At 44.2% G+C, this 20,475-nt stretch overlaps 1 protein-coding gene across 1 annotated transcript; it reads left to right on the forward strand.

Annotated features, from left to right (window-relative positions):
* The first annotated feature begins 2,299 nt into the window (after positions 1 to 2,299).
* On the forward strand, positions 2,300 to 19,151 carry MPG (N-methylpurine DNA glycosylase). The gene is made up of 6 exons (XM_059826185.1): positions 2,300 to 2,411; positions 3,224 to 3,336; positions 6,976 to 7,123; positions 7,740 to 7,965; positions 11,390 to 11,594; positions 18,601 to 19,151. Exons 4-6 carry the CDS (start codon positions 7,744 to 7,746, stop codon positions 18,993 to 18,995), a joined length of 822 nt encoding a protein of 273 aa, XP_059682168.1. The 5' UTR covers positions 2,300 to 2,411; positions 3,224 to 3,336; positions 6,976 to 7,123; positions 7,740 to 7,743; the 3' UTR covers positions 18,996 to 19,151.
* The last annotated feature ends 1,324 nt before the right edge of the window (positions 19,152 to 20,475 follow it).

Consider the following 20,475-nt stretch of genomic DNA (forward strand, 5'->3'; position numbering starts at 1 on the left):
ATTAACACAGCTCTCTGTAAAGACAGCTTGTGACCATTCATATTCATTGGAATGTATGTTCACCCCTTTATTTTTCTGAGTATTATTAACATGAAACAGCAAGGAGTGTGAGAGTGGATGCCGAAAACCAGGGGGAGTTCAAAGACGGCCTACAGAGGATCTGCGGTCCAGAAAACAAGAGCTACGAGCAGAGATCAAGCGAGCTCAGAGAAAAGGCTGTAAATCAACTCGATTGTGAACCATCGCCATCTACAGAGTGAGGCGTCAGGTAGGAGCGCGCTCTTCAGCCCCAACAGCCTCAGCGCAGCTCCACCACCGCTTCTCCGGCCTCAGGCCCGCCTCCCCTCACGCCGCGCCGGGCACGCCCCACAGGAGAGCTCGCGGCTTCCGCCGGGCCTCCGGGCAGGGCCTGCCCGCCCCCCCCCCCCCCCCCCCCCGCGGCGGTTGCAGGCCGCGCCCCGGCCGAGGCGGGAAAGGCGCGGTGAGGCCCCGGAAAGGTGCGTGTGCGGCGGGGCCGGGGCGGGCCGGGCTGCCCTGGGGCGGGCGCTGGGCCCGGGCGGGGTGAGGGAGCTCCGGCTGCTAACGGCGGGCGCCGAGGCCTGGGCCTGGCGGCGGCCCTGGCACCGCCCGCCGCGCTCGGCAAGGCCGGCCGGGCCCGACCGGGCCCGGCCGGCCTTGCCGAGCGCGGCGGGCGGTGCCAGGGCCGCTCCCTTGGCTGCAGCCCCGGCCCGGCGCTGCCGCTCCGAGGCCTGACTCCCTTGAAAACCCCGAGCATGCGAGTTACTGTACTGTGTAAAAATGACGTACTTGTAGACTCTGCTCAGTGCCACATTAACCGTTTTTTGCATAAAAAGGTTTCACCAGCAGAAGTCGTAAATGCGTCCCCTGTATCGAGCAGAAAAAGCTGTGCGCTGCCTTCACGGCTATCGGTGCTGTTTATCGCCGTGTAACAGGCCTGCGTGTGGAAATGACCCTCTCTAATACTATAAAAACTATTTTATGATGTGTGTCGTGGATCAAAGGTATTGCAAATGCTATGTAATAAACACTGAGGAACAGGTAACATCCCTATTTTCTGAATGCAGTTCAGACCGGGGGAAAAAGGCGTGTGGCCATCGGGTTAAATAAGGTGTACAAACACACTTTGAATAAGGTTGCGCTGTGATTTCTTAGCTCCCATGTCACTTTTGTCTGCAGAGAGCATCCTCTGGCATTTTTATACATAACTAAGCAAACAGATTGTGGAATCGGTAATAGACGCTGTAGAGATTGTGGGAGAAGAGTGATTTCACAATTAAATGCTGGAAGAGCAGCTGCTGTACAGATGTGTCACAGAAGTGGTATGTTTTGGACCCTCTAAGGAGGAGAAATACCCAGTCTATGGAAATGTGCTGCAAACCTGTTTTGAAAAATGGAGGCTTTTCTAAATGAGATTGCCATGTTAGAGACTAGGCTACTGTGGCATGAGTGGGAGAGCCTTTGCGCGCTGCTGGTTCAGATCTGTGTCTGACTCAGATTTTCACAGCCTCTACAGTCAGCAGTGATTTGCTGGTTTCCTGGAAGCATCTTTTTATAGAAGAGACTTTTGCTTTTGTTCCTCTGTTACGGCATCAGAAGTGTTTTGTCTCACTTGCAGTTAGCAAGCTATTGTCATAGCGTATTATCCAAAGCTGTGCGGGAAATTGTCCTCTCTCCTCAGATCCTTCTTTGTTTTATATAGGGCTTGAAGGCTTTCTTCTAGGGTTTTGAAAATGTCCACCACAATGTGGTGGAGATTACATCAGCTGTTTTTCTTCACCTGCATTTACACTCTCTGCAGACCATCATCTGTTAAGGCTTTGATCCAGTGTTCTGTTTTCTTACTATAACTGTTTAACAGCGTTTGGGAATGCCATGCAAAGTGCACACAAATAGTGTCTCTGTAACAAGGATATACTGTACAGATTAATCCTGAATCACTAAATGTAGGACAAGCCTTTCCTCTGGTTGAAAACAGAAGAAAGGGACCTTCTCGCTAAAGAGGGAGGCTCACAGCATGTGCATTGAATCAGTCCCAATTTAATTGCCTTGAGCAGCACCTTAGCCGTTAGTGAGCCTGTCTCATGACTGATTATGAAGTGTGGCTGTGATTCCCTCCACATGGTCTTGTTGGAGAGCTCAGGTTCTTTGTGCAAAACGTGAGTACTAAGGCCTTTCTTTGAGGAGCTTGGCCTGAAATCTGGAGGAAATAATTTCTCTTCCTCTCTCTTTAAGTCAAAGACTTACCACAGGACTTCACACGGTCCTCCTTTGTAAAACTGGATGTGGAGCAGGTCCTTTCCTCTGAGCCTAGGGCTGACTGCTCAGGAGGAGGTGTGAGAACACTCTGCTTCTGTGCTCATGCAGGGAGCAACTCCAGGATCCTTTTGCAGGTAGATCTTTGTGTCTTTACTGCTTATGCTTTTCTTCCTAGCCCTTAAGTTACAGGTACTTCAACAGGAACTCTTAAGTGTAACTCTCTTTGTTCAGATGTTTGAGCGTTTGAGTCCTAAGTTTTTCCTTTTTGTCAGTGCATTAACAAAGGCTTTGGTGAAACATCTTTGGTCATTGAGTCAAACCCCCATGCTTGAACTAAGTTGTTTCTCATGCAATATTAAGATTGAGAAAGGAACGTGTGTTCTAGGGTCTTTTTATACGATGGGTACTTGAGACTTAAGCATAACTAGTTCTGTATCCCCTTATATAGCTCTTTCAATGTGCTTTACAAATCAGGAGTGTTCTCACTGCTGTCATATAGGTGGAAAAAAATGAGACTTACAGCTCTTGGATGATTAGCCCAATATACCCAACGTACATATGCTACGAATAATATAGATCTAAAGAAGAAACCTGAACTGCAGATGATTTTGAATCCTTATGTGCATTTCCTGATCAGGGTTTGTGGCCTCTCTAAATGCTGCCTTGCTTAACTAAATGATGGCTTGGTTAACTCAAATCTCAGGAGGCTGAGCTAGCTAACATCCATTGTCAGTATTATATTTAACTTGTTTGCTTTCATTTAATATGCAAGTTTGGCACTCAGTGAAAAATAGCGGCTAGAATGTTGGCAGAGGGGGAGCAGAATAAAACAAAATGGTTTAAGAGAGTCAAGCAAAAAGGAGCATAATTTTGCTGTGAAGGCTTTTTGGGTTTTTCATGACTTTTCATAACTCTCCCTCATTTTTATCTTCCTTGTTCTTTACAGAAGGATGAGTAAGTTTCATTCTGAAAAGCTCAAGATGCCCAGTAGGCAGTAGGAGCGAGGACTGGAATTGCAAGGACGTCTTGCAGGAAATGACATCCCCAGCATTCAGTAAGGTGAATAAAACTATTCATTTTGCCATACTTTTGAGGTATTAGTAGGATTGCACATAGTGTCAAAGTCTGTGGAGAGATTGACTTAATATTTGTAGGGATGGTATATTAGCTCCTGCCTGCACTCTTCTTTCAAGAAGGGTTTTTTTTTTTTTTGCCTGCTTCACACACTGTTGTCCAGGAAGCTATACATTATTAATTTACTTCTGGTTACTAATAGGTTAGACTAGACAGGAAAGGTGGATGGAAATCCTTCTTGCTGAGAACTCATTGAAGGATCTGGCTTTAAATGGAGTGTCTGTGTAAGAGGTTATAGAACAAATAGACAACAGGCAGGAACAAGTTGCTGAAACAGATGAAGCCCCAAGGGACAGTGCTGCTAACGGTGGTCTCTCCCTTCTCACTGAAAGCTAATACCTGTGGACTGGAGAGCAGCAAATGTGTCACTACTTTTTAAAGAGGGTTCTAGGGGAGATCTGTGGGCTGCAGACCAGGAATTTTGACCACTACCAACTGAATTAGTAGAAAATATAGCAAGGTAGAATTATTGGACACCTGCATAAACATTATGTAGTGGGGAAGAGCCAATGTGGCTTTTGTAATGGAAAGTCATGCCTTAAAAAAATGTTGGAATTCTCCGAAGGTCTAAATAAGCATGTTGAGAAGTCTGGCTTACAGTCTGTACTTCGATTTCGGGAAGCTTTTAAACAGGAGCCCTCACCTGAGCAGCCCCTAACATAATAAGGGAGTTCCCTGTCATAAATAAACAGTTGGTGCAAAGATAGGAAAGAGGATGCGAGTAAATGGGCAGCCCTCATGGTGGCTGGAGGTCACGGATGGAGTGCCGCAGGGATGTTTTGTAAATGACCTGGAAAAACAATGTTTCCAGCTGGCTTTACATTACTTGAGGTAGTAAAGAAGAGGGCTGATGGTGTTGAATTGCAAATGTAAACTGATTCATATGGGTGGGGAGCAGTCCTAATTTCACACAAAAAATGAGTGAGTTTTTGGAGTCGTAATGACTAATTTTGTGAAGCTTTCTTCATCAGTAAAGTCACAGTTTGGATAGTTTTACACAGACTTGGGGAAGACTGCATAAGCTCACAGTTACTAAAGACATGGAAACTGTGCCTGGTTCAGAAGTTTCCGGTCGAGAGACATGGAGTATGTGTGGAGAAGCACTGTGTGCTTATTCTGTTCTTCCCTACGTACCTGCTTTTGACCTGTGCTGGAGAGCAGGGTACAGGGAGACATGTCCTTTGGCCTGACCCAGTATTGACAGTTCATATATTCCAACATAAAATCTGTACAGCTGGGAATTTGTGTGAGGAATTGTCTCTCCAGAAGTGTCAGTTTGTTCATACATACGCTTCTTCGTCATGCTATCAGAAAGATAGATGTGCGTGAGGAAGACTTTACGGCTGCAGGTACCTGGACCTGTGAGCCAAAAGTACATGTAAATTACTGGTGGGATTTTTTCTTACTTCCTTCTAGTAAAAGCTCCTTAAATACCTGAGGAAATACCTGCAAATGCAGTCTTATTAGAAGGATTAAAGAAGCCTGTGTAGACTCAGCTGTGCCTTGACTACAGGGTGTCTGCTGCTGAGCTGTATTTTACACAGATTTTCAGTGTCTTTCTGATTCTGGCTTGCAGGGTCCCTAAACACTTGCCCGAGACTAGCCCAGCAGCCCTGAAGACTTCAGGCACTTGTGCAGACTTCTTCAGCTCTTGATCTTTTCTGACTTCCATACTTTCTTGTGCATGTATACACACATGTGCTTAATAACTTGTAGCTAGTTTGGTTACAACAGGATTAGTAAAAAGTGATTAAACCCACAGCTGGTTCTTATTTGAGGCACAGAAGTAGAATTTGTTTACTATACAAATAAAGAGTTGCAGAATTTGTCTGTAGACTTACATATGAAGAGATGGTGTCTCTTACTTCCCAAATACATAGGCCTTGGGTACTCGATATGTACTGCCTTCTACAGTGTGCTTTTTCATAGGCAAGAGGGATTTGTATGTACCAGCAACATCCTTTATAGAAAGTGTAGATAGGCTTTGAGGCATAGAATTTTATGTTTCCTATCTTGGTATGAACAAGTAGAGGGACAAAAGGTAGATCAGGGGTTTTTTGGATTTCTGAGATGGTATTGCAGTCCCCTTATTCTGCATTTTTGCTTTTAAAGCAATCACATTTCTGTATGTGACCCATTTCTCATGACTATAAGGCAGTATCCTACTGCTATTTCTAATGAGAGTTGAAAGGGCTGAGATCTGTCGAGGATCAGCCCACAGCAATGAAATTGCAAGTGCCCTAAGGCTGCCAGTATAACATTTACATGAGAGCACTTCCAGCTTTTAAGAATTACTTAATTGGAAAGGCAATAGGTGCCAGGCAACTCAGATCCTGTTTCTGATGTTGCATTCCATAAGAGCACAAATTATCAAATGAGTTAATGCTCCACTCAAATTGGCCATGTTTTCAGCATGTCTTTGTGTATGGCTGATGAACTGGAAGTTCCAGTTAATACTGTCAGAAAAGTCTGGAGGTACTGTCTTCAGTGTGAAGCATTCCCTTGACCGAGTCTTTTAGAGGGTCAGTCTGATACGGGGAAGTCCTATTCTCACCCTTTCTCCTAGACAGGACTGTCATTTGCGAAGGCCATCAGGCAGTTTTGTCTGAGGCAGGTTGGTGACTTCTGACAAAATTCTTAAGAATTCCCACCAGGTGAAAGCCGCAGTTCAGAGCAGAATACCTGTCATGGAGCTGGCCGTTCTATGGCAAGTCTCTGATATTACTAAATTATTGCAATAAAGAATTAGATGTTTAGGAAAAAAAAATTAAAACATCCCATCTCTCTGCCAGTCATGCCAACATGATTATTTATTTTTCCTTGCCTATTTTTATGTGTGTCTGAATTCTTCTGAAGTGAAATATAATACTGCTGGGGAATTGGCGCTGCTGATCCAGAGTGTAGCAATGCTGAATTTGTTTCAGTGTAGTTCAAGGCAACTATTGCTGGCGGACCTTTCTTTGAGAGAAACATCGGAGCAAGATAAAGATTGTTTTTCATGGTGAAGGTTTTTGTAGTCATTTTTAAAAGCTGATGATCTGGTGAAAAATGAGAAGCAACAGCTACTTAATCATGTATATGTTTCCCTTGCAGGTTCAGCTGTATATAGGATTCTTTCTCCATTTCTAATTATGTATGATGTTGAACCTTTGTTTTTTCTCTTATGTCTACATGTGGTTGAATTTCAGAACTGATGAGGCATCTTCTGAAACCTGGTATCTTTGCATTCCCTTGTAAGAATCCTTTTTTGAGGCTGACGCTTTCCAAAATTAGTGCCAATGGGGAAATTTTAAAAGTTTGGTTTCAGTTTTTTGTGTATTCAGTATAGGAAAAGTGCATTCCCTGCTGTTTTCATAGCCTTGTTTATACAAAAGGCTGAAGAGCATCTCCAGCAATGCCCCAGCTGCGAGATGGTCTTTTGCTAGACCAATAGAAAACTGCAAATTATTCTTGAGTTTGAGCTAACGATGCACTGTTGGTATCAAGATTTCCAGCTCCAAAATCTCCCAGCCTATTTCAAAGTGCTTTACACAGTGAATAAATAAGTCTGTTCCTGTTCGACAGGTATAAGGACTGCAGCACAGGAAAAGAAACATTAACTTCTTGAAACTCACATAGTAAATTGGTGACAAACCTAGAAGAACAATCTCAGGTTACGTAGTTGCCTCGAATACGTACTGTTGACTGGAACAGACTACTCTTCATCTTTCTGGTAGGTTGAATTTAAAGCTGATTTTGTGGAGGTGCTAACACAAACATTTCTACAGCATGATAAACAAGTTTGTCACTGTGACTGTAAATAGGGCATCTCCCAACTCAAATGTTCTATGTCCTGTGGAGTTTTAGATTCTGATCCAGTTACATTACTGTTTAAAACGATTGATATGTGACTTCTGTGGACTTCCTGAGTCAGCACGATTTTTGAGGTGGTGGTTTCCTTTTTTTTTTCTGTCTGCTTAACAGGTTACATTAGTTCTAGATAAAAAGTATATAGTACTGGTTCATCTTTGTTTTCAGTTTCTGAATTTCCTAACCTAACAGTTAACAAACTTATTTTTACTGCTAAGTGGAGCAGAATTGCTTTTTATCTGCAGTCCTTAAAAGATGAATACTCAAACTGCAGTTTTCTATTTGCTTATCAGTAGAGTCCAATATTTGCCTAGCCTGATGTAGACACAGCTAAATCTGTCACCTGCTTCTGTAGTTTGCCTAGGTTGTCCCATTAGGTCATAGCTTTCAGATTCATTGTTGTGGAGAGGTGTAAAACCAAGATTTTGTAGAAATAAGTTACTTTTTAAATAAGCTTTATATTCCTAATTATTTTCTAGAACTATGCCAAGAAAAAGAAAGCTGTTGGCTCAGTTAAGTGCTCTCCAAAGCAACTCCAGCTTCCCTCCTTTTGATGCCTTGGAGAACCTGAATGCTACGCCTGATGGGGATTCTTCTCCAAAAAGCAGCAAGTATTTTGCGATAGAGAAAAAAAATTCTTCTCAGCTAGAAGCAGATTTTTTCAACCAGCCCTGTATTAGTCTGGCCAAGTCCTTTCTGGGACAGGTAAGATATGAACACTGAGATGACTGTACTGGAGCATGTGCTAGCTAATAACTTAGTGTAAAAGGATGAAATTCTTTTTTTGCCATTTGACTCCAGGGCTTTGCTATTTTAGGAATACAGCTCTCATTCCTTCTCTGGTTAAGTTCAGTGGAATTTCAAGACTAGTAGCCAAATCTATTTTGGATGAAGTCAGAGGAGTAATTTTTCAGGTTTAGTTTACTGTCACATTTCAGAATTAGTTTTTTGTGGAGTTTTTCTCCCTTTTTTCTGGTTTACTGAAATGTATTTTGCTGTTTGTGGTTTGAAGGTTGTTTCAGGCCCATTGTTTTCCTTTCAGATGTTCCTTTATTTCTTTTTGGCTCTTGTTTAGCCTAGGGGAAAGTAATGCTCTGCAGTCAGCAACATGTCCTTCTCTGCCTCCATTTTACTATTTTGTGATGCTAATAGCATGGCAGGCCCTTGGCCGTTCTTGACCAGTATCCACTGTCATAGTGTACGTGAATATTTCATTCTTATCTGCAAGTTCAGCAGACTGCTTGGTACTTTCCTTTATGCTGCCCTGTATGCTTTGAACGTTGTATGTTGTACTACCTGCTTTTATTTTTGCTGTTCTGAATAACTTGATACTGTCAGTACACATGGTGAGCTCTCTAACAATCACCTTACTGAGGTTATTAACACAAATACACAAGGCAGCACAGGCCCTAGTGTGGAGACATATAGGACTCCACAGTTAAACTCTCTTCACTCTGAAAACTGCTATTCCTACCTTTTTGTTTCTGAGTTTTCAAGCCTTCGTGAAAGGACCTTCTCCCTTATCCCATTGCAGAAACTTGGAGGAATCTTTGGACCTTGTTGAAAGCCTTTGGAAATCGGAGTGGGGGAGATTAAACCTGTCTCTTCTGCTTAGTGAGTCCTTCAAAAAAAACTTTCCCACTGTTTCCATGGGAGGGAGTTCCTCCAGTGTTTTCCCAATAGAAGGTACCAGTCTGGGACCCCCTAAATGCAATTGCAAAATGTGTTTTTAGTTTCACTGCTGTGGTCTTATCTTCTCTGAGTCTTTTTTTATACGTTTATTGTCTGTAGGGTGAACAGACTCTCTGGGTTCTCATTGGTTTAGATAACTGTAGGAATTTGTTCCACAAACTGTTGGTTTTGGCCTGTCTTGCTGTGTGTAGCTTTTTTTTTATTTTCTAACAATACTGTCTTGCTTGTAATTGACGCCTTTGCTCTGCTTTTTAACCCTGCTGGGATTTTTTTGGTCTGTCTTAACCTCTCTCTGATAAGTCATGTGTGTTTGCTATCTTTATAGACATCCTGCTAGAGGCTTGCCTTTCCAGCTTTAACCTTTGGCTGCCTCTTTTAAGTTCTTCCTAACAAGCTTCCTCACTTTATGTAGTTTCCCTTTTTTGCTGGTAAGCAGAACTCTCATAGATTATTTTTGGACCTTAATGCTTGTGGAGGGACACTGAACTTTATACTTCATGGTCATGATACAAAGTTGTTTTTCAGGGATAAGTCTTTGGAAAAGACTTTGCATTTTGCTCTGCACCAGTTTGAGAGTTTAGTCTTTTCTTGTGAGATCCCCAATTACTCACTCTGCAAAGCATTTCATGGTGTCTAAAAAAACCCACAGCCTGTGTCCTGTCCTCCTGTGATATTTACTTAATCTATATGGAGATACCTGAAGTCTCCCAGTACTGATGCATTTTTTTTGTCTTGATGAATCCAACATCCTTATGCATTCAGTTACCCCAGGCAGGTGATATTTTAGTCCTAATTCTATACTTTTCCTATTTAGGCATAGAATTACGAGCCAGGGGATTTCCATGTTAATTTTAGATTTTCTTTAAAGTATAACCCCCTAGTCTCCAGTGACCCAGTCTATTCTCTCATTTTCTTAGAATTACAACTATAATAATTCAGTGTTTCATTCATTGTCTTCATTCTACCAAATTTTGGAGGTGCACGGTATATTAATATTACTTACCGTAAACGTGATACTTGAGTTCTTAGAAACAAAAAAATACCCCAGAACATACACGGAATAAATGGCCTCTCAACATGAACTGTCATAACACCAAGATACAACCTCAATGAGAAATAAAAACCTCTATAAAATAGTTTACCGTGAGGTGTTGTGAATCATCACCATTTTTAAACCGTTTAACTGTGAATATTTGGTGTGTCTGAAGAGTCAGGGAAATGCCTGCATGCTTTTAAAATCACAACCTAACCATTGCATTTCATCATCTTGAAAGAGAAATGTGGCCACATGGGTGTGCTTTTGGGGTGTTTACAGGCAGTTGCTAAACACCAGTGCTTTTCTGAAGTCACTGCATTTTTCATAAAAAGAATAAACTAACTGTTTTCAACAATTTGAGAAGTGGTGTAGGGAAACCTTGATATACTGGAGTTGCAGCATTTGAAACTGACTTCTGGAGCATCCATACTGGATCAGGTCAATAATTGCATTAGCAATCCAGCACAAACATCTGTTAGGAATTAAGCTTTGTTTCTTGAAGGTCATTTTTGAACGGCTGGTTTTCAAATATGGAAGCACTGAATGTATTATAATTAAACCGATAACTGATGCCTAAATGAGACTATACTGCAGTATTTCTTAAACACACATTAAGTAAAATAACAAGTTTAGAAATCAGGTCAAACCACAAAAAACTTTGTACGAAGTTTAGTGATTGTTTTATTTTTAAAGATAATCTTTTCACTGTCATGTTTGTTTTCCCCGCATCTGCTTTGTTTTATTTAAGGAGGTACCGGCAGCAGGGAACAGACTGTAATAACAAAGATCTGTTGTTGTCTGCCTAAAGCCAATTCCCAGCTCTCCTGCACTGCCCCTCTCTGTGGTGCAGAAAATACAGAAATAGCATTGTTAATCATGACCAGAGTGAGTATCTCTGTGGTTAGGGACCAGGACTTGTTTGAAACATCTCTATGGAGAGAGACTATCTAATCATAGTAGTTATTTAATTGTGCCACTGTCGTATTTCTCCTGATCTAAAGAATGTACATTCATGATGCTTCAAGGTTGATAATGGTGGTGCTTTTTTGCCTTAAACCTGGTGGATTGGGGTGGAGAATAGAGCAAATAACCACAAAAGCAACTCTGTGGGCTTTATTGTATATAGGATCATAAATTGGTTTTTTATGATACTGCCACATCTAGACACCCCAGGCATTTTGTGGGGTGAGTGACAGATAGGAACTTCTTGTACTGAGCTGTGGCCTGAATGGCAGAAGCTGAAAAAGTTCACGTTAGCTTACAGGCTGGACTGCTAGATGGAGAGGAGAGTGTGCAGTACCATAAGGTCCTTTTTTCTGACTTCGTTGTTTCCGCAGCTCTTGTGCCCTGGTTATTTTGTACAGAGGGTTGCTAACTGATGCACTCTGACCTATCTTTCAGATTTTAGTTCGCAAACTTCCTGATGGCAGAGAACTCTGGGGGAGGATTGTTGAAACAGAAGCTTATCTGGGTGGGGAAGATGAAGCTTCCCACTCGAAAGGTGGGAAGCAAACTCAACGAAACGCAGCAATGTTCATGAAACCAGGAACTCTGTACGTGTATCAGATCTACGGGATTCATTTCTGCGTGAATGTTTCCAGCCAAGGTAAGTTGAGGCTGAAAGAGTTTTAATGCCTATAGCATGGGGCTGATACTTCAAGCTACGCTTGCCGTGTTGCAGTCACTTGTGAGCTCCCTGTGAGCTCTGTGAAGGCAATGACATGCTGTCACAATCTTTCCTTGGGACCTGAGTTTTGCCATTGTGAACAGTACATAACTGTGGACAGACAACGTATTCACTTCCAACATTAGAAGCAGGGCCCATCTCCAGCTGCACAGTGACCAGCCCGGTGGGGTTTTGGTCCCAGCTCTGAGCTCTATGAGCTGTTCAGGCACAGAAATAAAGACTGAGGACTGGAGGAGAATCTTGATAGGATGGAGCTTTTGGTTTTGATGACCTGGGCTGCTGCCTTATTATTGTGATTCAGTGAACTTTGTTCCTCAAAAGTGGTGATGTAGAAGTAAATTTGCAGTCTAATGATAGCCTAAATCTTGGTGTCTGCTGCCATGACAAGAAACTCTTCTGTCTCCTACCTTTATCTTCAGAAGCTGTAAATGTCGGGGAAAACAAAAAGATCTGAGATGTCCTAAGCTTAAGCCAGGAGCAATGTAGGAGCATTTTAGCTGCTTTGCTGTATCTTAAAACAAAAAAAAACCCAAATCAAAATACCCAGACTGTTACAGAATCTTCAATCTTCTTTTATTATTCTCAAGATAATATAATCAATCCCTAATCAAATTATTCTGGAATTTACTGAGACTCTCCTTCCACAGCTCCTCTTAACATGCAAATGTTACTTCTAAAATGTTTTTTTTTCTTTCCTCTAAGAATGACACTGTCTGCCTTGCAATAAAGCTATCTGTTAATTAGACACATGGAATGGCAGCAGGTATTTCTTAGATAAATACTCATTTTGTTAGGAAAAAATCTCAAAAACAATTTCTTTTCTTTTTTGCCATTTCAAAGATATAGCTTAAAAAAACCTCCACAGCTTGTGTAATCATAAGTGCAAAGCAAATGTTGTAACAGTGACCATCAATCCTCAGGTTTTGGCCTTTGGACAGGTACCAAGCAGAAAAACAGTGCCAGGTTATACTGTGGGGGAAGAGCCTGTCTTTCTAAATGGAGGTCTGGAGTCTGGTGGATGAACACATGTGAATTTCATTATGTTGTCTCTGCTAAATCTGCTCAGATAATGAAAACAGAATGGTTCTTTATTCAGGATGGGATTCTTAGTGTTTGAAATATTAGGAATAATAATTTTTATTTTTAAAAAAAAAGATGCTTAGCCTTTGAATTCTAGAAAGATTTCTTTGAAATTTATACTTTGGGAAATTTTCCTTTATATACCTGTTTTAGTTTTGTAGAAAATCACTTAAAGAGCTCACTGTTGTGATGGATTTAGTTGGATTTTTTTGTTACAAACTTATTCTCCATTAGCCTGTCATACACGCAGCTATGCTGACGGCAAGCACAGCTGTCACTACCAGCTTTGTGAGGAATGCACTGAAGTAAATCGCATGGCTGTGCATGTTGTGTATTATCTACGTAAGCAGGATTTACTCCTTCAGTATATTTGCCCCTGTGCAGATGTGTTGAAAGCAAGAATTTGTGGCAGAATCACACCTGAGATGCTTTTCCCATCTTAACATAGATGGAGAAAGAGCCTGTCCTGTCATTTAGTCTGAGGGAAGGACTGAGGAAGTAGTCTTTTGTGCTGGCACTTGTGCACCTGGGAAGAAGGCAAAAGCACTTCATTTTCTGGATATGGGACAGGTCTTGGAAACTTTGTTTTGAATCTGGCTGTGGCTGTGCAAGAAACACTGGGGGGGAAAAAAAAGTCTGTGGTCCCTCTTGCTTGGTCCCAGAGCACAGACCATGCTCTGCTTATAGTATGAACTTCGAATGTAATCAGTTTCGTCATCTTTGTGCAGGGAATTTGATGCAAAATATCTAAGTACTTCAGGGTCTCCTCGCAAATGCTGCGAAAACCTGAGTGACTGACCAGGAGACTATAAAATGAATTTGAACATATTTCTGAAGGTGTCGCTTGGAAAGACTGAACACAAATTACTGAGAGTACGCTAAATGCTTTTCTGTTTCAAAGGGCACATCACCAGTGATGTCCCAGAGCTGCATCACTCTTTTCTTGGATTTTGGCAGTGCAAAGCTGTAGAGCACAGGAGTTAAACAGTGGAGAACGTAGGGTGATTGCATCTATTCCTATATATCATTTTCTGCCTCCTGTGATCTCCTGGGATCTTTCATATCCCCTCCTCAGCTGTTTTCCAAGCTGAAGGTTTCTAGTCTGCTTAGTTATTCCTTCCTTAGGCTCCTGCTCCAAAGCTAGTCCATAACTTCGATCATCCTGGTTGCCTGTCCCTGATTCTCTTCCAGTTTTTTATTATCTTTCTGTAGATGGAGGGGAGGAGCAGAACAAGCCTAGACATGCACACAGATTTCAGGACAGCAGAGCAACTTGCTTTATGTGAGTAGCTGGGGTTTACATCTGGGGATACTGTACGGCAAATTGGAGCAGTGGAGAAGGGGAAAGGTCTTTGGGAATTCCCTGGTGTCTTCAAACATACACCAATTGACCCCATCTTAAGCCATTTCAATTTTGACCTGGATACATGTTAGCAAAGCTCATTCTGAATAACATGAGAATTAGGGGAAAACCTGAGGTTGATTTCAGGAGCAATCAGTTCTAGAGATTTTCCAAATGACTCTTGAAAGATGTTTCTGTTTGGCAATCGGGTGGTTTGCATCAAAATATTCATGCAATCATACATTGATTTTTAACAACGCATTTATTTCTGGAGACTGTTGGAACAAGCACATAGATTTAACTGAGATCTAGTGTGGTTTTAGGTGGTTTAATAAAGCACAAACTAATAATCACAAACAAATTCTTAGCTGGCTTAGATTAAACTATCTAGTTTTGTAGCGTAGGCAAGCCCTTGTGCTGCTTAAATTACAGGATCCTTGTGGGAGGAAGCAAGCAGTTCAGAGAACCAGTATGTCCTCTTAAGTACTGGCAGTGACTGCTGTCCTGCTGCTTCTCAGACTCTTGAACTGAGTGACCGTAGAGCTGATGTGGAGCTGCTAGCTTAATGAAAGCAGCCGTCCTTGTACTGGAGAGAGATCACAGTGCTGCGCTGTCCCTGTGTTGCCTGTGTTTTGCTACCTTCTTGGCACGGACACTGCACAGGGCTGTCCCAAACATGTGTGCTGTTGGGATCAGGCAAGCAGCATGAATTGGACTGTTGCAGCAGACTTCATTTTAAAAAGTATTTTAACACTGACTTGAATCATGCTGGACCTTCTTGGTCCTCAGGAGCTGAGGCCTATACAGGATGTGCAAAGCTTCATATGCTACTCCTACTTGCTCCCTTTTGCTTAGCTTGTCAAGAATTGGGGTGCCTGACTCATGAGACTGGCTTTTCAGAGCTCTCTTGTTTTGACACGTAACCTTGTAGCATCGTCTGTTTTAATACCAGGTGGAATAAACCTTCTCTTCTGTTTTCTATATTTGGCTTACGTTAGATTTCGGGCTCAGTGCTATCACTTGGGGATAGGAAAAGGTGTGTCACCAGCAGAGCTGTGCTGGCAGAGGTACTTGGTAGAGCAGCTACAAAAGCATGGGCTTTACCTTGAGAGCTACCACTGCCGTCGTGTCCTCAGCAGTATGTCCCCAGCCCAGCCTGATGCTGCCGCAGACATCAGAAGCACTTCAGCTGTAGCCTGTTGTTTTGCCACTTAGCTGGGGCAAGAAGCTGGGGCTGTTAGTGTGTTCAGTTGAGTTCACTTGACTGTAGCTTTGTGTTCATAAAACCATAATGAGTTGAAGGGTGGGCTTAAATATTTTTTTTTGTCACTGGGGAAGGGGAAATCATTTGTGCACATCACTGAGAGAAAGCTGCATTGTGTGGGATTTTAGTGTGAGAGGTCTTCCCATCACTGGGTCAAATACCGCTACTGCCTGAAGCCGTGGCGAGCATCACTACATTGTTATTTTGGAGAAATCATAGATGATAGAGGAAGAAGAGTTTATAGACAAAAGAGTTTATAGAAAAAATATAACCAATGTCTTTCAGTGTGCATGAATCCTACAGTATATCCTGAGCAGCAAATAATCTTAGTACAAAGAGCTTTCCCTAGGGTTAAGAGGGATATTGGGCTTCCCTCACTTCAGGAAGAGGGCAAATGCCAATCAAGCTTCTCTTTTACTTTGCTGCGATTTGTTTCTCTGGAATTTCCCAAGGTGTGCATTTTGCTGCCAGATACGAAAGAATGACTGGTAAAATCGAGATCCCAATGATGCTCTACCCAGGCTCAGGGTCACACTGCATGGACTTCCCTCTAACTTTCGGATCCTAAACTAGGACTTTTCAAGGAATTGTTTCGGGACCAGTGAGTCAGACGGGTGGAGAGAGAAAATTTTCTTCTCTCCAGCGGCCAAGAGCTGTTTCCAAGAATGAGAGCTGGAGCTGTTCCAGGGAAGGAGCAGCAAGCTGCGCAGTGGGGGTGTGGGACTTCCCTATCGTTTTATGATTTCTAGCTGCTCAGGGAGAGAATTGGCCTCTGTGTCGTTGTTAGATCCCAGCTTGTAGCTTTGAATGCTACTTGTTATACGGAGTGACTCTTAGGCATGGGAGGTAGATATTCAGCATCTCTGGACTGGCACTGCTGCTGGTGGCATGTCAGTGGCCGTATCTATGTCAGGCAGATGCTGAAGCCAGATAACCCCCGAGAGTGAACTGTGGCAGGCTGCAGAGAGGGAGGCAGGCAGGCTTGAAGCACTCTGGCAGGCAGGAGGTGAGCCAGAAGGATTCAGCTACTCTTTGGTAGTTACAACTTCTGATGTGCAAGTATGCTCAGGAGGACCCGAATATCAGCCCAGAAGTGTGGGGACAGATGGGGGCAGAGAAGGCAGTAGCTCATCGTGGCATCCCTGCACTCTTATCCTGCCTGCTGTCTCCACCTCTTCCCAAAGCTCCTGTCGTGTTGCTCTCACATTCAGGGGTTGCTGGCTCGGAGCAGAGAGCGGGTCTGTGTTGCACTCAACTAGAAAGAGTGTGAAAACTTTCTGGTGGAAATGCAGAAAGAGCAGCCAGAGACAGAAGTGCCAGGTACCCCCTGCCACAGCTCTGCCGATGCTCTGGGAGCATCTGCAGTTTCTCTGAGTGCGTGTCTCTCTTCACATGAACTCCCAAGGACTCTGTTCAATTCCAGTCTAACGACGGTTTCCGCTTGCATTTGTGATGGATGAAGGCAAGTAGTGTAATTAGCGATTGCTTAGAATCCCACAGTTGTTCCTGGTGAGAGAGGCAGCATCCCAATGCGAAGGATGTTTCTTTGTGCATGGATGAAAAGCAGAATTAAGACATGGAGCATGTTCTTAAAAATCTAAAATGACCTTTGAGCTCTAAATCACTGTAGTACAGGGAAGCAGCTTTTGGCTGCCAGATTAGCATCAATCCCCTTCCTTAGAGAGGGGAGTGCCTGGGAACAGATTGCTGACAGCTGTTGGAAATAAGGCTGTTGACTTCACTGAGCTGTGCTGAGGGCAGCGGGGCTCTGAGCAGGTTCAGGGCAAGAGGCACACCTCACAAAAGCCAGAAATCAGGTCCTCAGTTGATAGGCTCAGTTGGGACCCCAGGAGGGTAATTTAGTGTGGGATTGTTACTAAATACGAGAGGGATTCTATTTTTGGAAATCACAGGTCTTAGGAATGTGTCAGTGCCTACCAAAAAAGCCTTTGTCAGGCAGGAGTGTGGCTCCAGATGTTTGAGGCTGGAGAGGGAGAGGGGATTCTTGCAGAGTGGCATCACCGAGCACACAGATGCTGGTGGGGAGGAATGCCGTGGGCGGCCCCAGCACAAGGGGTGCTGTGTGGGCCAGCACACAGACCGCTTTACCAGGCTCTCTCCTCGCCCACTCAAGGTCAAGAGAAGAAAGACCTTCCTTGCTGTCCAGTGGAAAATACCAAGGAACTGTTTATGTCCCACTTAGGCTGGGGATCCTCGTCGCAGGGGAATGTCTGTGCTCAGACCTGCATCTTTGCTTCACTGTCACCAAAATCAGGGAGGGCAGCTGATCACAACAGCTGTGGGGAGCTGGAGTTTCCTAAGGCTCCTGACAAGGTGCCAGATCACATTTGAGAAGAGAATCTGTTGGTTTCCTTCACTTCTTGTCACAGAAAGGTCTCTGCTAGAGTGATACTCCCAGGGCTGTTCATCCCACAGCCAGAGATAATGCAACCCTGTCCTGCCCCAGGTCCCTGTCTTGGAGAGCTTCCCTGGCACCAGGGTTCGGATCGCTCTCCCTTGTAGCTATGCAGTTACCCAAAGCCATGGTCATCCCACCTGCTGTTACTCCTCCAGCTGGGTGTTGGAGCTGGTAACACCTGCAGCCAGGGCTCCCTCACCAGTGGCATGGACAGTGGCTGCTCCCTTGTGCCTGCAGCTCCTTCCCAGGTTTTTCTTTGTCCAGCCTAACTCTGCAAGCTGCCTCTTTCTGCTGGCAGCATCCAGACTCATTCCTCCTCTCCTTTGTTAGCTGGAGTTCTTGTAATCAGAGTTTATTATAAATCCACTGGGTTTGGGAGCAGCTTTGGATAGCTATGCCAAAACTGAACCATATGTGTATTTATTCCTGAAAATTGTGCTGACATAAGAAAAACCTCTTGCCCTCTGGCAAGCCTTGGAGCAGCAGCTAGACTTAGTAACATCAAGAAGTGGGGTTGGGGAAGAGCAAGTCAGCATTGATGAATAAAGGACAGAGAGCTGTGGGACACTGGACATTCAGAAGAGGGAAGGGAGCACGCTGACCAGGGTTAGCGGCTGACTCCAGAGCCTGGCCCTTAAAGCAAAGCGGCCCAAGAGAAGGACAGACCCTGTGGCTGGGCGCTGCGGGCAATTCCCTGCCCCATCAGGCTAAGCTGAGCCACAGGCTCAGAGCTGAAGTGCTTCTGCTGGCGGTGGGGCTGAAAGCTGAGATGTTCTTGATGAACAACCCTGTACTAACACGTGGTTCTTGTTCTGCACAGGGGAAGGGGCTGCTGTCTTACTTCGCTCCTTGGAGCCTCTTCGGGGTTTAGAAGCGATGAGAGAGCTGCGCAGTGCTTCAAGGAAAGGACCTGCGAAGCCGCTGAAGGACTGGCAGCTGTGTAATGGGCCCTCCAAGCTCTGCCAAGCATTTGGGATTGATAAGGCTTTTGACCAAAGGGACCTGACTCAAGATGCAGCCATCTGGATGGTACCTGGACACGACCTCCCAGGGGAGCAGGATGTGGTAGCCACAACAAGGATTGGTATTGGCAACAGGGGAGAGTGGGCACACAAACCTCTCAGGTTTTATTTACGAGGAAACAAATTTGTGAGCATTGTAGATAAGAAAACAGAGAGAGAGATGGCAGCAATGGGACACTTCTCTTGCAGCTGACTAGTCTTGCAGGTGTGCCACCAGCCAGGGCTTGAGCTGTGCTCTGTATGATAGCCTCAAGCTATGTCATGGCAGCAGCGAGGGCAGACATAGTGGCTTGGAGGTTTTTAACAATAAATGTACTTTATCACATTGAGTGAGGCAAGGTAGAATTTTATTTATGGGGCAGACTGGTATGGGTCTCCCAGCCAGAACTGAGGTTGGTTTTGGACCTTGAAGGCCACTTTCTCCCTTGCCAATGGGTCCAGACTCCATTAAGTGGATGAGTGGTGAAGGCTCACAGCTCTGATGTGCTGTGCTGTTCCCGTTGCTGCTGGCCCCCAGCAGAGCCCATCGCTTGGTTTCTACAGGAGAACAGTCAAAAGACTGGTGGGCAGCAGAGCTGACTGAAAGGATGAGAGCTGGGTTTGATCAGCCTGGAGAGGAGGAGGTAAAGGGGGGATCTTATTGTTGTCTACAACTATCTAGGGGGCGGGTGTAGAGAAGACGGAGCCAGACTTCTGTCAGACAGGATGAGAGGCAATGGGCACAAGCTAGAAAACAGGAAATTCTCATTAGCTATATGGAAAAAATTTTCACTGTGAGGGTGGTCAAACACTGGGGGCCCAGAGAAGCTGTAGGACATTCAGACCTCCACCAGACAAGCTCCTGAGTGACCTGATCTAACACATTTTCTTTGAGCAGAGGTTTGGACAAAAGACCTCCGGAGACCCCTTCCAACCTATACCAGTCCATAACATCCGGCTTGGAGAACAAGAGTGGTTTTTTGTTTGTTTTCCCAGCTGCTTTTGAGACCAGTTCAAAACTTACCGCTGTGTGAACCCCAACACCAAGAAAGCACCGATGCTGAGATTTCTGCAGTGCTGCAGCCTGCCACAAGGTACGGGGGAGAAAAAAACCTCCAGGATTTGGGGCAGAACTGCAGCCACAGTGGCAGTTTGAAGGCTGACAGGGACACCACCCCCCCTCACCCTCTGCTTAGGATTCACGTGCAAGAAAAAAGCTCAAGTTTTTCAAAATCCTTGTCCCCATCCCATCACATGAAAAAAGCCTTGTTTGGCCCCTTCTGAACAGCCCATGTTATGCTGATCTCAGTAGCTCACCTTGAGACACAGTTGCTGGGGGCTGGCTGGGACTGGGGCCCTGCAGCAATGTTGATCTGATTTTTAGGTTGGGTGTTGTTTTTTGCTTTTCTGTAACATCCCTGTTTGCAGCTGCAGGGGAAGACTCACTGAAGGGACCGTAAGTAGGTAACTAACTGTCATCAGGTGTCTGGTGCACTGTGTTCCCACACAGTGTTCCCCTGGCATGACTGTGCCTTGCTGGTGGTAGATAGGTTATATAAAGCTCACAGGTTCACCCCATTTGTGTGGGCAAGTGAAGCTGCTCTGTGAGAGCCTGCAGCTCTGGGAAAAACTCCAGCTTGTGTGTGTGTGTGGTTGTAAGGGAAGGTCTTAAGGAGGAGCCTGACAGTCTTTTT

Source organism: Gavia stellata, chromosome 18 (assembly GCF_030936135.1).
Source record: "Gavia stellata isolate bGavSte3 chromosome 18, bGavSte3.hap2, whole genome shotgun sequence".
Lineage (NCBI taxonomy): Eukaryota > Metazoa > Chordata > Aves > Gaviiformes > Gaviidae > Gavia > Gavia stellata.